This window comes from Sceloporus occidentalis, unplaced genomic scaffold, assembly GCF_023333645.1.
Source record: "Sceloporus occidentalis isolate IW3139 unplaced genomic scaffold, rSceOcc1.0.p SCAF_2, whole genome shotgun sequence".
NCBI classification, from domain to species: Eukaryota; Metazoa; Chordata; class Lepidosauria; order Squamata; family Phrynosomatidae; genus Sceloporus; species Sceloporus occidentalis.
In genome coordinates, this window is record NW_028316982.1 from 82,651,102 (window position 1) to 82,667,413 (window position 16,312).

At 39.8% G+C, this 16,312-nt stretch overlaps 1 protein-coding gene across 2 annotated transcripts; it reads right to left on the bottom strand.

The window, feature by feature from the left end:
• Positions 1-1,711: 1,711 nt before the first annotated feature.
• Positions 1,712-15,996, bottom strand: CLRN3 (clarin 3). Of its 2 annotated transcripts, none has more exons than XM_089507838.1 (3): positions 15,768-15,996; positions 7,450-7,623; positions 1,712-1,983 (listed from the first exon to the last, which is right to left on the bottom strand). In XM_089507838.1, exons 1-3 carry the CDS (start codon positions 15,994-15,996, stop codon positions 1,712-1,714), a joined length of 675 nt encoding a protein of 224 aa, XP_089363964.1. The 2 variants fall into 2 exon arrangements, with proteins under 2 accessions (XP_089363964.1, XP_089363963.1); XM_089507837.1 differs by having other exon boundaries at positions 7,450-7,629.
• Between the last annotated feature and the right edge of the window lie 316 nt (positions 15,997-16,312).

Genomic DNA, 16,312 nt, shown 5'->3' on the forward strand with positions numbered 1-16,312 from the left:
ACAGACCTTGAAAATATTGTTTTTGTGGACTACCTCTAGAATCTCTCAGCCAGCATGACCAGGTCTATGCTTCTCCACACTTGATAATTTTTATCTGTGGTCAGGTAGAGAAAGATGAACCACGCTAGTACACACCCAGTATCATACAGTGAGCTAGCTTAGATTATAAAAAGAGTGTTGTTGTTGTTGTTGAGTGCCTTCAAGTCATTTCTGACTTATGGTGACCCTGACAAGCCTATCACAGCTTTTCCTTGGCAAGATCTGTTCAGGAGGAGGGGGTGTCCTTGCCTCCCTTTGAGTCTGAGAGAGTCATGCAGTGGGTCATGCAATGGATTTCCATTGCTGAGTGGGAATTCAAACTCTGGTCTGCAGAGTCATAATCTAACACTCAAACCACCATATCATGCTAGCTGTCCAAGGAGAATGTGCATTTTTTAAAATAACATGCTTTCCCTCCCACAATGTGATTTCATAGGAGATATGTAACTTAGCAATCAAACTAGCAAATCAAGTCTCTGTTTACCTTCTGAAGACTAATCATAAATTGGCACGCTTCAGTTGGCCCTCCACATTTGCGGCTTTGACTTTTCCAGGTTCAATTATTCATGGATGTGTTCTCTCTAGTAATCTCTTGGTCCTCTGGCATGACTCTGCCAGAAGTTAACCACAGAATCACACAGGAAGACCCAGAAGAAAATACTTCTCTAGGCATACAATTCTATGGTTAACTTCTGCCGGATGTTGGCCCAAGAGTTGCACTGGAGGACTTGGAGATTCCTAGAGGGGTGTTTTCTCACATTGTTAAAATTTTTTTTTTTTTTTTTCACCTGGGGGGGTGGTTCTGCACCCATAACTCCAGTGAATGTGGAGGATTCTCTGTAAATTCAAGAGACTAAAGTGAGCAAATCATGTGAGAAATATCATGATAGATATCTTTCATCATCAGAGGAGCACATCTGCAGAACAATTGTTACAAACATATCTTTCCGTTTGACCCAACACCAGAAGAATCTAGTTGTTGCAGAGGAGACCCAGATCACCAGCCAACCACTGCTTGTTATGGACAGTTTCAACTGTCATTGCATTCATACTTCTGAAGAGTAATTTTCCAGTATCTGCCAAGTGATCACATTATAAAGTTCAGAAAGGACTTTTGTCCAAATAGCCAGGTAGCAAATGAGTGGGATGGGATATCTGTATTTGTTAATCCTTTTCCTGTTGGTTGTATGCCTTCTTTTCTATAAGTCTTTTCCTCTTGGTATTTTTCCTTTTATTTTTAAAGTTTGATATCCTGGAAAACCTGGATCTATAGAAGGCAATACTATTCACAGTAGATTGAGTAAGATAGTGAATAACACTAAATTTTACTTGAGAATGGATGTTTACTCTAGCAGCATTGTATCTCAAGTTATGTGAGACCTATGTGAAATCCTTATGTAAATACATTTCTGAAAAATAATTGAACTAAATTATCACTATTATAGTTTAATAAATAACTACCTAAAAGATAGTTGGAATTTGCATGATGTGTCTTGCATGATCAGTCTTGATGATCTGGTTACATTGTGCTTCTATTTTATTACTTTTAATAGAAACTGTTCATTGTTCACATTATTTAAGTCCATAGTCCATGCATATATCTAACTGGTGGCTGACTCCTGAACATAAAGTAGGCTCTTAGTATAAAAACAAAACCGGAAAAGTGATCCCACTAAAATAAGATGCCATCTTTTGGTGCACTTGCCATAGGTCTTTCCTGCTCCTTCCTTTTGGAATACCTTGCTCGTTGGTAGAATACAATTATGATGACAGTCACAGCATTCAAAAGTGCCATAAGAAGAACAATCCAGTATGAATATCCATAAGTGTTGGAAGGCTTGAGTCCTCTTGAAGATGTGCAGTGCTTGACAGCCAACTCAAGAGACAGTTTGTTCAGTTCCACATTCACAGGAAACAATATCAATATCAGAAGACAGCAGCTGCCTAAAAAGTAGGGAAGAAAATGGTGCTGATATTATTTTGGGGAAGTAATGGGCAGATGAGTAATACTAAAATTTTTTGTGTTGCATGGCTTCAAGTTATTTCCTACTTATGGCAACCTTAAGGTGAACCTACTATGGGGTTTTCATGACAAGATTTGTTCAGAGAGGGTTTGCCATTATCTTCCCCTGGAGCTGAGAGTGTGTGATCTGCCCAAGGTCACCCAGTGAGTTTCTATGGCCAAGCAGGGATTTGAGCCCCTTCTCCAGATTCCTAGTTCGATACTCAAACTATTATATATTTTATCCTCTCCTGAACAAAATATGATGAATTGGACTCCTCAATTGAAACAGTTAAAACACATCAATTAGAGAACACATTAATTGTGGCCATCTCTCTGCTATCCTTTCGCCAGCAGGCAAAGATGCTTTTTTTGTTGAAGCAGATGTTTGACATGAAATTCACTCTCAGGGAGGCTTCTTATTAGGGTATGCACACTCATTGCATACTTTACCCTAGCTAGCTTTCTTCAACTACAACCCCCATAATCTCCAACAAAATTGGAGAAATGCTTTTATTGGGGGGTGTTCTCACTAAGCGAAACCCCGCGTTCTGAATCGAATCCTAGGAGAGGCGTTCCTACTAGGAACCGATTTAAATCTAGAACTGTTCTAGAGCAACCCGCAATCGTCCCCACTACAAATCGAATCGTGGAGCGGTTTAAAATTTTGAATCGTGTTTTCGTCATTTAACGCGTGTTAAAAAAGTAGTAGGGTCAGACCTACGTTTTTCCCTTGATTCGAGTTAGGAACCGGAGCATTTAAATAGGAACGACAGCCTTTGAAATCGGGTTAGCTGGATGGGAGGAGCGGAGTGCGATGGGGCTGGCCTTGGGGGAGTTGCCCTTTCTGTCCCCATCCGTCGTGGCTGTCGCCATTTTTGCTTCCCTCACCCCTTTGTCCGCTGTGGTCTTTCAATAATAGATAAGGGTTTTTTTTGTTTTTTTATTTTAATGGTTTACAGGCGCTTAATCTCTTCAGCGCTTTAAGCGCCTGAAGTCCCGGCTGCTCAAGCGCCTGCATCTGCCAAAGGACTACAAGGCTTCCCCCGGTGGATTGCAACCTCCCCTCTGTGTGGGGAGAGCCCATTTCTAACGGAGGAGAGGCAGGAAGGGAAGCCTCCTCTCGAAGAGGCATTCCCTGCCCGCTTGGGCTCTGATCTCGCCCAGGCAGGGAAGGGAAGGCTCCTCGCGAGGAGGCATCTGATCTCGCCCAGGCAGGGAAGGGAAGGCTCCTCGCGAGGAGGCATCTGATCTCGCCCAGGCAGGGAAGGGAAGGCTCCTCGCGAGGAGGCATCTGATCTCACCCAGGCAGGGAAGGGAAGGCTCCTCGCGAGGAGGCATCTGATCTCGCCCAGGCAGGGAAGGGAAGGCTCCTCGCGAGGAGGCATCTGATCTCACCCAGGCAGGGAAGGGAAGGGTCCTCGCGAGGAGGCATCTGATCTCGCCCAGGCAGGGAAGGGAAGGCTCCTCGCGAGGAGGCATCTGATCTCGCCCAGGCAGGAAAGGGCTCTGATCAATGGGGGGGGGGGATAAAGCCTTTCTCCCTCCCTTTCTCAAATGGAATCTGCCTTCTCCTCCAACCCTGGAAAGAGAATCTTTGGGAAGAGTGCTCCCTCCCTGCTTTTCCAGCAGCCTCCTTCATTGATCTCTGGGCGGAGAGAGGGGGTGTCCTTGCCTCCCTTTGAGTCTGAGAGAGTCATGCAGTGGGTCATGCAATGGGTTTCCATTGCTGAGTGGGAATTCAAACTCTGGTCTGCAGAGTCATAATCTAACACTCAAACCACCATATCATGCTAGCTGTCCAAGGAGAATGTGCATTTTTTAAAATAACATGCTTTCCCTCCCACAATGTGATTTCATAGGAGATATGTAACTTAGCAATCAAACTAGCAAATCAAGTCTCTGTTTACCTTCTGAAGACTAATCATAAATTGGCACGCTTCAGTTGGCCCTCCACATTTGCGGCTTTGACTTTTCCAGGTTCAATTATTCATGGATGTGTTCTCTCTAGTAATCTCTTGGTCCTCTGGCATGACTCTGCCAGAAGTTAACCACAGAATCAGTGATGTATTTTATTAAAAATGCTGTATTTTAAATCGTTTCAAATCTTAAGTGAGAACACCCCCTTAGAATCCCCATTGGCCATATAGGGATGATATCAGATGCATTTCAACCCATTGAAAGAGCAGAAGGTTGGGAAAAGCTATTGGTTGGCGTCTATCTAGCAGTGATGTATTTGTAATACGAGTCTCATTTTCCCCTGAATATTTTTTTTTAGTCCAAAGCCTTCTGTTACAAAAAGCAGGAGCCTCTTGAGACATATTCAGTGTAAGAAATGGAGTTATTTCAGTAGCAGGATCAGAGGGATAGCAAAATACATCAAAAGAAACCAGATGTAAGCTTAACAGGGGAATGAAGGGTTATTACCCTAGGGAAGTGTTTGACGGAGTTCATCTTACAGTCTAACGTATCACAACTTTCCGATGAATCTGGAAAATACTTTTTTTCCCTCAAGTGTATAGCTATTTTTTTTCCTTTAGCGAAGTTTTGCCCTATATTTGCAACTTCATTTCTCTTACTACCCTTTTAGAGGCTAAGAGAACCTAATAGCGTTTTTTTTTTTAAAGTTCCAAAATGGGTCAAGGATGTAACTATGCTTACAAGATGATAGTCCCAAGTATCATATGTCAAGAATATTTGTATGGTGTAGATCAAAGATTTCCGATAACTGTGCCAGTCTCTTAAGAGGGAAAATCCCAAAGGGTAATACTTTTATATTAAGGCCAATTAAAAAGACAGAGTATGTAGTAAGGGTGGATCAGCAATTGCAGACTGGGCCATAGAAATTACAGATTTTTCACAAATTGAAAAGACAGGACCAAAGTCCCACCATTCATCAGAATGAGGTAGGTACCCAAGGAACATATCGGGGTGTGAGGAAAGGAGAGTAAGGGCCTGAACAGACCGGCCAAAATAAAGCTGTTTAAATGACACATGCATCTTAAGAGGCCAGAAGCTGCACATAAGCCATGCTCCAGTCCATAGGATTGGACTATGGCTTTGGCATGGCTTCCGGCCTCTTAGGACACATGCATCATTTAAGCTGCATACCTCCAAAGTAACCTGAATCAGTTTTATTTAGACCTGTCTGTTCAGGCCCTAAGTTGTTAGCCATTTGCCCTGTTATCTTTGTAATTTTTTCAGAAATGGGGAGAGGCACTTGTGAGTGTTTTGTTTCGTTTTTTGTTTGTTTGTTTTTGTTTTTTTATATATACTGACCTCATGCACACAAAAAATTTAGGGAATATGCACCTTGATTGAGATGAAATTGAGGGAGGAGGCATTTGCTGTTATCCTCACTTGGAGCCACTTGAATTATTCACCAGGCCTAAGGTGAAGTGTAGTGCAGACACAGTGGAATTTGGGGTGGCAAATTTGTTTTTGTTTTGTTTTTAAATCTGTGGTTTAAAAGAGCTATCCAAAGTGCTGAACCTATTTTGAGGGATATGCCATAGCATATAGCTCCAAATCCATCAGCCTAAATTCATCAGTTTCTTATAATGAATACTTATACAAGTAAAATGCTGGTCTGAGGAGACCTTTGGCCACTTTTGCATTTTAAAATAATTTTTTATAAATTTAAATATATATACATATAATATAACAACTGAAACTTAAACTAATAAGTAGAACCTGAGTACAGCTAGCAGGCCACTGTTCAAAATTAAGAAGTAATGAATTGTTGTTGTTGGGTTTTGTTTGTTTCTTTGTTTGGGGGGGGGGATTGCAGTGTCCTCAGCTCCATCCTGATCATTTTTAACACCTTTGTCTGATGAGGAATCCAATGGAGCTTTGGAAGCTTGCAACCTGGAATGTCATTTTTAGTATAAGCTTTGCATATTGGCTCTTTCTCTATAAAGACTGTCAAAGTAGTTTTGCTACTGATGAAGATTTGGTTTGGGATAACTATCTGTCAAATGTTTATTGAGTTTAGTCTCAATAAACATTTTAAATTTCATATTAATTGATCATCAGTGAATCAAATTTATCAAGGATTTTAGAATAGAATCATAGAGTTGGAAGAGATCCAGTCCAATGAACTCCCATTCAGGAAGACACAATCAAAGCACTCCCAAAAGATGGTTATCCAGTCTCTGTTTTAAACCCTCCAAAGAAGGAGACTCCACCACTCTCCAAGGCAGTGTGTTCCATTGTTCAGCAGTTCTTACCATTATGAGGTTCCTCCTAATGTTTAGGTAGAATCCCTTTTCCTGTAGCTTGAATTCATTGCTCCATCTCTAGAGCAGTAGAAAACTGCTTCTTCCAAATGACATCTCTTCAAATATTTCAATATAGCTATCATGTCACACCTTAATCTTCTCTTCTCCAGACTAAATATACCTAGTTCACTAAGCCACCCTTCATAGGGCATGATTTCAACATTTTGGTCACGCTCATCTGGACATGCTCCAGCTTGTCAAAATCCTCCTTGAATTGTGGTGCCCAGAAATGGACACAGTATTCCAGGTGAGGTCTGACCAAAGCAGAATAGAGTGGTACTATTACTTCCCTTGGCACTACACTATATATTGATGCAGCCTAGAATTGCATTGATTTTCTTAGTTGCCACATCACATTGCTGACTCATGTTCAACTTGTGGTCCACTAAGACTCCTACATCCCTTTCATAGGTACTGTCATCAAGCCAGGTGTCACCCATCTTATACCTGTGCATTTCATTCATTGGACACAAACCCAAGTGTGTAATCCTACATTCCCCCCTGCTGAAATTAATTTTGTTAGTTTTGACCCAGCTTTATAATCAGTTAAAGTCATTTTGAATTCTGATCTTGTCCCCGGGGTATTAGCTACCACTCCTAATTTGGTTTTATCTGCAAATCTGAAAAGCATTCCTCTATTCTATCAGCCAAGTCATTGATGAAGATGTTGAATAACACTGAGCCCAGGACAGAACCCCATGGCACCCCACAGGCCCTTTCTCTCTAGGATGAAGAGAAGCCATTGCTGAGTACCCTTTAGGTTCAAGTCAGTCAATCTACCTAACAGCTGCATTATCTAGGCCACATTTTACTAGCTTTTTTGCAAGGATATCATGGGGGACTTTGTCAAAGGCCTTACTGAAATCAAGATACATCAGATCCACACCATTCTTTTCATCTACCATATGAACATTTCACTTAATGTACATTTTAAACCATGCCATGACTTTATTTGCTATGAAAAGTTATTATTCTGATTTTTAACCTTAAACAAACAAATGGTTGTATTTATTGTTGCTTTTGTTTTTTCTTTCCAGTTTTTAAAACAGTTATTTAGTATCAGGACATAATCATATTGCATTATTATATTTTAAAAAAATATCCCATAGTGCACTGCACATTACTTACCAGAGATGCAATTCCAGGTGTAGACTCCAATAGGACCCAAAAAGGTTTGGTAGGGGTTGCTAATGGCATTGTAGCATGTAAACCCAAAGCTGAGGGAGGTGCTAAACAGGTTAAGAACTAGCAGAAAGATAATTACAATGTTGAAAGTCTTCATTGTGGTATTTTCCAGAATATCTGTAACTGAAAAATAATATTTCAGATATCAAAAGCTGCAGAGATTATTACTTCAGTCCTTTTGTGAATTGATTTCTATGAGTCATGATGTAAAATGCAAAAAATGTGCACCCATGCTAAGAAACAGCAAATGCTCATGAAGGCCATTGCCATATATGATTAGGCATGTTTGATTTTCTAAAAAGTATTATATATAAGAAGAGCCTGCAGTTCAGTCAAGTTGACCTAAATCTTAGTACATGTTTGGCTCATTCAGTCATTACTCAACCCTTCAGTGGATTTTTTTTTAGTGATTTGTTTTGTATTTTATTCCCCAGATTTGTCCAGTTAACACTAACAGCTACTCAGAAGTAAGATGGATGAAACAGGGCTACTCAAAAACAAACTGGATTCAAGAACAGCAATTTGAACAACAATTCTTCAGAGGTCAACTAAGTATTTCAGGCACTTTCCTGGCAATAATGATCCCATATCACTCATAATAGTAAAGGGAATCTCAAGTTAAACTGTTGGAGCAGTTAAAAAACTAGAACAGGGAACCAGCAGTGCATTTTGTGCCAAGTGAGCCTTGCTCTGGCATTGGTTTTGGCACAATTTCCTGAGCTCATCAGGGTCCCAAAAGTACCATTCCCCTTAATGTGAACATACAATGTATGTTTCTACCTGACATACATTCTATTTTTAAGCCCATTGTAGAGCAGAGATAGGTTCTGGGGAACACGTGGATCTCCAGATATTATTGGCAACAATTTGCCCCACCTTTCACTGTTGATATTCTGGCTAGGCAGTTGGGAGTTGCAGTCCAGTAACATCCCACCTTCACTTTAGCTGGAACTTAGGAATGTCCCCCCCCCCTCCCCTTGCTGTTTGCATTTTTTATTATTCAGAATAGCAGTGGCAAATGGTGGTTCTCATGTAAAGGAGCTGATGAATCAATCCGAGGCTTTGGCTAGCTTTAAAGGAGCTGTCCAAGTTATTGAAGTTAGTTTGGCTCTGGAGTTCAGCACCTTGGACAGCTCCTTTAAAGCATGGGTCAAAATCCGGAGTAGATTCATTGCATCATTGACAAGGGAGCCAACAGTCACCACTGTACACAAGACAGATGGATGTTAAACAGTAAACTGATTGGCCTTTGACACTGTTGAACATTTTTGAATTTAATGCTTGATGTTATCAGAACAAAATGACATATGAGAGGCATGTCACATATTCTTTGTTGTGTGGTTTTGTCAACAGGCTTGGGATGTATTAAAAATCAAAACAGAAGTATTTCTTATACTAACTAGCACAGATTCAGTTCAACCAAAATATCTATATGCATGGGCCAGAATTCTACATTGCCTACTCAGTTGCATATGTGTAGTTACATATATGTAACTAAATAGAAACTCATGGCCCAATTCCTCTAATCCTTCCACCCAACCATTAGCCACACCAAAAGGAGATCACCCCTTTTGGGTGACAAGGGATTGCAACAGAAATCCTGCTTTTGACTATTGCAATCTCCCTTTCGGACAGGAGGAGGATGTAAATGTCATCCATCCTCAATCTGATAATCAGGATAATGAATTTCCTTCTCTCAGTGTGGCTGATGCCCAATAGCGTAGGTTTAGAAGGGTAGTTTCAATTGTGGCAGTAGTACCACAGTAACTGCATTGGGATTGTGAACACAGAAAAGTTACAGATGTGTAGCTCTAGAATAAAACTAATGCTGAATGTCAGTCACCATTTGCAACATGCATTTATTTATCTATTTATTTGCTTCTTACAAATGTAGAATTCAAGGTACCGTTGTTGTTTTTTTAAATCAAGCACATTGTGAAAACAAATCGCCATATTTGACTCTGTGTGTATCTCTGTGTGTGAAATGATTCTCAAAAGGGGGAGTAAGAATACCTAATAAAATTACCTTAATTTTGACAAGATATTTCACATTAAATTTGCCTATGCTCTTTTTCCTGTAGTAATAAACTGTATGATTAAATATACAATAGGTGGTATGTGAGGTAAATGGTTAAGAATAAAATAAGAATTTTAAAAATGTTGGGATGTGATTAACACCTTCTGAAAGTGTACAGTTCATTCTGCTTCTATTCTGAGAAGTCCACAAATCTATGGTTGTTTATTGCATCATATAAATCATTAATGGCAGCCTAATAAGAGTCTACTAGTATGCTTGAGCTTGGTGTACTTTGTACTATTAAACATCCAAGATCAGAGGCAAAAAAGATGATCGAGTTTTCTGTTCAGCAGAGTAGCACCCACAATAAATTTGAAGGATAATATCAGAGGTCTTTGTTAGCTTTCCAGTAAGGCTACTAATTAACTGACCTTTTATTATATGAGCAAATTGCTCTTGCAAGCAATTTCCTTGCAGCTCAGGAATGGCTGTATAATGGTACACATCACACTGCAGTTTTACAGCACTTCCTACATTTTACTCCTGGGCTCAGTTAGCAGCTGGAGTTCTGTATCCTCACCAGTTCTACAAGAGATATCAGGGACCAGACTAATGTATTGGGATGTGGCACATGACAAACAGGGTTTGCAATTTTTGTAGTATGTAATGGTAATGGAAAGAAGCAACGTGATGTAGTAGTTTGCATGTTGGGCTATGATTCTGCAGACCAGGGTTTGATTCTCAGTCTGATCATAAAACCCACTGGGTAACCTTGGGCACATCACACACTCTCAGCCTCAGGGGAACACAATGGAAAAACCTCCTCTACACAAATCTTGCTGAGAAGACTTGTGGTGGGGGTAGTGGGACTGAGTGTAAGGGACTGGCAAAGGGACCGATCATTCCTGCCAAGAAGTTAAAGTCATTCACAATTTTTTGTAAAAGGTACTGCATTTGTGCACATAATGGGATATCAGTATGTATGTTTGATTGTATCTGCACACCTCCAATTAACTGCTTAGCAAGTGTGCAGAAAAAAAGCATATTGCCATGGTTCCTGCCTGTACCAGCAGAGCCAATGGGAATGTGACAAAAAAGAAAAGAAAAAAATAATAAAGTGGCCATGGATGTGTGGTCAAAAATGATTTGGGGAAATTGGTTTGTGGGCTGCCATTTTAAAAAAAGGCAATCTCAGAATGGAAGAACTTGTGACCCCATAAGCTGAATTTGCCCTGATTTGTTTCAACATCCGTAGTAATGGTGTAGAAAAGCCTGGTGTCGCTGCAAATCTGGAAAATGCAGGGCCAACTCAGATTTTACTGTAAGTGTAGACAACCCCCAAGTGTCTTGGGCTGTTGTCAATGTTGTAATCCAAAATTTGAAGTCAAAATTCCAAAAGGAGGGTCATTTGAAGGAAAAAGAGAGAGAGTCACAATTCACCTGAAGTTTGTGTCTCAACATTTGACAAACTGTTTTAGGATATCATATCACTCAAACAGTAGCAACCAGTTTCAGTTTTGTTTTTGTTTTTTAAAAACGGAGCTTTGAATGAGAGGGGCTTCTTAAAAGGAAAACCAAGGGCCTGCTAAAACTTATTGAAACATAATGGTAGGCACTTCACATCTGATTATCACTGAAGTTGCTTTGTCCAGTTTCAAGACAAAATTCCAAGTAAGGAAGAGCTTTTTAAAAGCCAAAAAGAATATCTGTAATAACTTGTTGGGCAGTATTTTTTAAAAAGCAGGAGAGACATTTCTAGAGAACTACCACTAAGATGCTGAGGCTTTAAAAGAGGCAGGTAAGAGGGCTCTCTGAAGTGTGGATGGTAGGCAGTCTGAGTCTTACTGTACCTAAAGTGAGCATGGTATTCTGTCATATTAAGTGGTTTGTATATGCCTCTTTCTTCGTTTGTTTTAACATGTATAGCACTTTCTACAAAGGTAAGGACACAAGAAAAAGTAAATTAGATCAACGTCTATCCAGCATTCTGTTTGAGCCCATTATGAAGACATGAGTTGAAAAACACCCTTCCACAATTTTCACACAGCACCTGGAATATTGAGAAACATATAGCCTCCTAAAGTGGAGACAGTCATAATAACTAAAAAGCCATCAAATTTGACAGCCATCACTATATCATGTGGTAACAAACTCCATAGTCTATGTATTGGACAAAGTAGTTCCCCCCCACACACTTTTGTCCTGAATCTTCCAGTATTCAGCTTCTTAGGGAGACTCTGTGTTCTAATATTATTAAAAAGAGAGAAAAAATTCTCATTACCACACCATGAGTTGGATGCATGTATCTTAAACATAGGAATTGTTGCAGACCTTTGATTATTTTGATTAACCTTTTGTGCAATATGTTTCTTAACAGCCAGGTATTATTTGTATGGTACAGGAGTTATTGGGAGAAAGAAAAAAAGAAAACATTAGTCAATGTCATATGATGTTTTATATCAACAACCTCTTTCATGCATTTCTTTCCAAACAAGAGTATGTGAACATATTCCAGACATTTAAACAGTATTCTCTCTCTTTTTTTCATCAATTATTCACTCAGTACATTTGGTATGCATCCGTCTAACATTTTAGAAGCTCTGTCCTTTAGAACTAGAAACAATAAATAAGTGAACAATTTTGAGACTACCAAGGACACTTGTCAACTTCCTGGAAACAAAAGCCAATTTTTTTCCATTTGACTTTGGTGGGATGTATATGGCCTAGATATATGAGGATTATATCCAAAAGAGACACTGTACTTCGCTATCCATTCAGGATGCCCTTGAAACAGTTTCAGTCACATTCCAACTGGCTGACATGCTCTCCTTAGTGATTATAACAACCACTCTCCTATGTGAGTAACATAATTGTGGGCAAATTATACTAACTATATGTCAGTATTGCAGCTCAATCTAAGGGGAAATGAAATCTTTATGGTTTTGTTTTTCTAATATTACACTGTTCATATAAGAAACCATGCAATGCGAGCAATTGGTTACCTGGAACATCTCCAGGCATTAGCATGTTTCACTTTTATAATTTGTAGAATATGAGAAATGTTCCAAAAATGTTTAAAGTTTCCATATATGTGGGTGTGTATATGTGCCTTCAAGTCACTGACTTATGTGGACCCAATTCATAGGGTTTCCTTAGGTAACGAATACCCAGAGGTGGTTTTACCAGTTTCTTTCTCTGAAATTTAGCCTACAGCACCTGGTATTCATTGTGGTCTCTCATCCAAGTACTAACCAGTGCTGACATTGCTTACATTCCAATATCAAATGGAACTTGATGCCCTTACAGTATTTAGCCCCTACATAGATATCAATAAAATGGACTATTGCAGTTGGGTACTTGGTTTCTGCTGGGGCTTGATTCCAGGATCTGCATGAATACCAACATCCTTAGGTCCCATTAGATACAATGGCATAGTGAAATGGTGGCCTTTATATACATTGTTAAAAATCAAGGTTTGCTTTTTGGAATTTATATATATGTACAATATTTTCAGTGAATCCATGGTTGCAGAATCTGTGGATATGGAAGGCCCACTGTATTCATGGTAGTCTAACATATCACATAGTACATGTAATGTAATAAGCATAGGAACATAAGAAGAGCCAGTCTGCCTAGTTTAGCATGGTTTTCACATGGTAGCCAAGCAGGAACCTATAATAAAGCCACTACCTGGACATAGAATTATAGAGTTGGAAGAGACCACAAGGGCCATCCAGTCCAACCCCCTGCCATGCAGGAGATCTCAATCAAAGCATCCCCGACAGATGGCCATCCAGCCTCTATTTAAAGACCTCTAAGGAAGGAGTCTCCACCACACTCCGAGGGAGTTTGCTCCACTGTCGAACAGCCCTTACTGTCAGGAAGTTCCTCCTAATGTTGAGGTCCAATTTCTTTTCCTGTAGTTTGCATCCATTGCTCCGGGTCCTGTTCTCTGGAGCAGCAGAAAACAAGCTTTCTCCATCCTCAATATGACATCCCTTCAAATATTTAAACAGGGCTATCATATCATCTCTTAACCTTGTCTTCTCCAGGCTAAACATCCCCAATGCACCAATACCTTCCCACTCATCTTCCTAGTAATGGTATTGAGAGACCTGCTCTATCTAAAACTGGGGCCAATGAATCATGATCATGACTAGCAGCCACTGACAGCTTTATCCTGCATGAACATTCTTAATTCCCCTTTAAAGCTATTCTTGCCGGAGGCCAAAATTTCATTCTATAGGGGCAAATACCACAATCCAACAATGCAGTGTGTGAAAAGGTACTTTCTTTTATTTGTACTTCCTTTTATTTACTGCATTTCTTATCATTCAGTTTCAGTTGATGATCCCAGATTCTAGACTTGTAAGATAGAGTGAGGGGGAGAAACTCTATTCACTTTTTTCACATCATTTTATATATCTCTGTCATATATCTCCTTATTTGCTCTTCGTTTAAGCTAAAGAGGTCAAGTTTATAAGGTGTTGTTATATTATTTGCCAGCATCGTTTGTTTTTATGTGCATTATGATGGAATTATTATTTTGTCGAACTAGGAATTAACATTCTATTTCCTAAAGAGTTTTATGAGAATTAGCTATTTTTTATAGTAACAAACTGGCATGGAGTTATTTCTTTGCTTATAATGGGCATGGCTATAATTCACTACTTTTCAGTGGAGAGGTAACTGTCTGAGGAATAGGAGAGGGAGAAGTCATGGTTGGTTGCCTTATATTGCAGCCAGAAAGGATTACTTTCACATTTTTCTCAGTATTTCCAACTTGTAATAATTGAGATGGACAATTGAAGGCAAACTTTTTTCCTCTTTTTTCTTTTTTAGTATTTTACAATGGCATAATAATAAGAGTAATGGTAACTTGTTGTTAGTAGTTCTGCATGGGACCTTTCTGGACTACAATGACATTAACAAACCATGAACTGTTGGGTGATCAGAATAATAAGTGAAGGAACTAATTCTGCTATTTTGTCACTATCTTTTTGAAGGCATCCTTGTAAAATATAGGTTGAACCTCTCTTATCCAGAATTCCAAAATCCAAAAGTTTTTTTCAGGGTACACCAACTTGTGTGCGCAGTGTACACAAACTCTGTTTCATGAACACAATTATTCAAAATATTGTATACAATTACCATCAGGCTATGTATATAAGGTGTACAGTATATGAAACATAAGTGAATTATGTGTTTGGACTTGAGTCCCATTTGCAAGATATCTCATTATGTCTGCCGCCATGATTATTGGGAGAAAGATGAGATATAAGATACTACTACTTCACAAAAGAGTCTGGAGTAACAAACACTTGAGGCGAAGCACAAAAATCAGTGTGTATAGAGCCATTGTACTGTCTATTCTCCTCTATGGGTCTGAAACATGGGTCACCTATCGCCAACACCTATGACTCCTTGAACACTTTCATCAGCGCTGTTTACGCACAATTCTAAATATACACTGGACTGACTATGTGACAAATGTTGCTGTCCTCGAGCAAGCAGGGATCACCAGCATTGAGGCCATGCTATTGAGGACGCAGCTGCGCTGGGCAGGAGACGTTTCTAGGATGAAGGACCATCGCCTCCCCAAAATAGTATTCTACGGTGAACTCGCCACGGGTCAGCATAAGAGGGGCGCCCCAAAGAAGAGATACAAGGACTCCCTGAAACAACATCTCAGGCTTGGCCAGATAGATTACCAACAATGGTTCTCCCTGGCCTCGCATCGGGAGGCATGGAGACGCACTATCCATGACACTGCAGCCTTCTTCGAAAGCTCACGCCGAACAAGCCTCGAAGAGAAACGACAACACAGAAAGAACCGCAACCTGGAAACATCACCCAAGGAGACTTTCTGCTGTGCTTTCTGCAACCGGACCTGTTTATCCCGAATTGGCCTTTTTAGTCACCAACGCACTTGTACAAAGCACGGGATGAGTCCTTCCTGAATCTTCGTTCGCGAAGCAAAGCCAGAGAGACTACTATTAATAATAATAATGTATATACAAATATAGGTATACTTGTTCGCCACCTTGAGTCCCTATATTGGGAGAAAGGCAGGATATAAGATCATGATGATGATGATGATAATAATAATAATAATAATACGTATGTATATACAAATACAGGTATTCCAAAGTCCAAATAAAATCCAAAACACTTAAGTCCACAGGCGGAATCAAATCAAATTGTTACCAACAGCAATTGCCCATTCACTACAATAGCTATGTACCTTGGAAACTGGTGTCTGGTTTACTAATTCCATGTTGCACATTTCTTGAGCAAAGCCCCTCAAAGAGTCCATAGGTAAGGAGGATCTGCACTGTGGAATTTCCCTCAGTGTAGTTGATCTTACTTGAGACCCAGTTTTTGGTTGCAAGGACAAGACAAACTATCACAAAAGAGCAGATGCTGGTGAAAGATGCAGAAGCAAACATCAGGGTTTTTCGCCTGGATGGCATTTTGTCAGACAGAAAAGTATCTTCTGAAATGAAGTAAGATTCTTCCTTCCCCACCTCCCTCAGTTCTTCAGTTGTTTTCACAAGAAATCTAATGAGCATAAGTTTCTCTTCTGCTACTAGAGAGTGAGAGTACTGCGCTGGTATCTCTGCTGGCAGAGAGTTATACCCATAAACTTTGGACTAACAGCAGTGGTAATAAAAATGTAAAACAGATGAACTCTGGTCTACAGCAAAGTGTTGCCACAGTAACAAGAAAAGCACTCCATTCATGAACAGGAAAGATTTCCATAGTCCATTCACTTGTTAGTTAATTGCA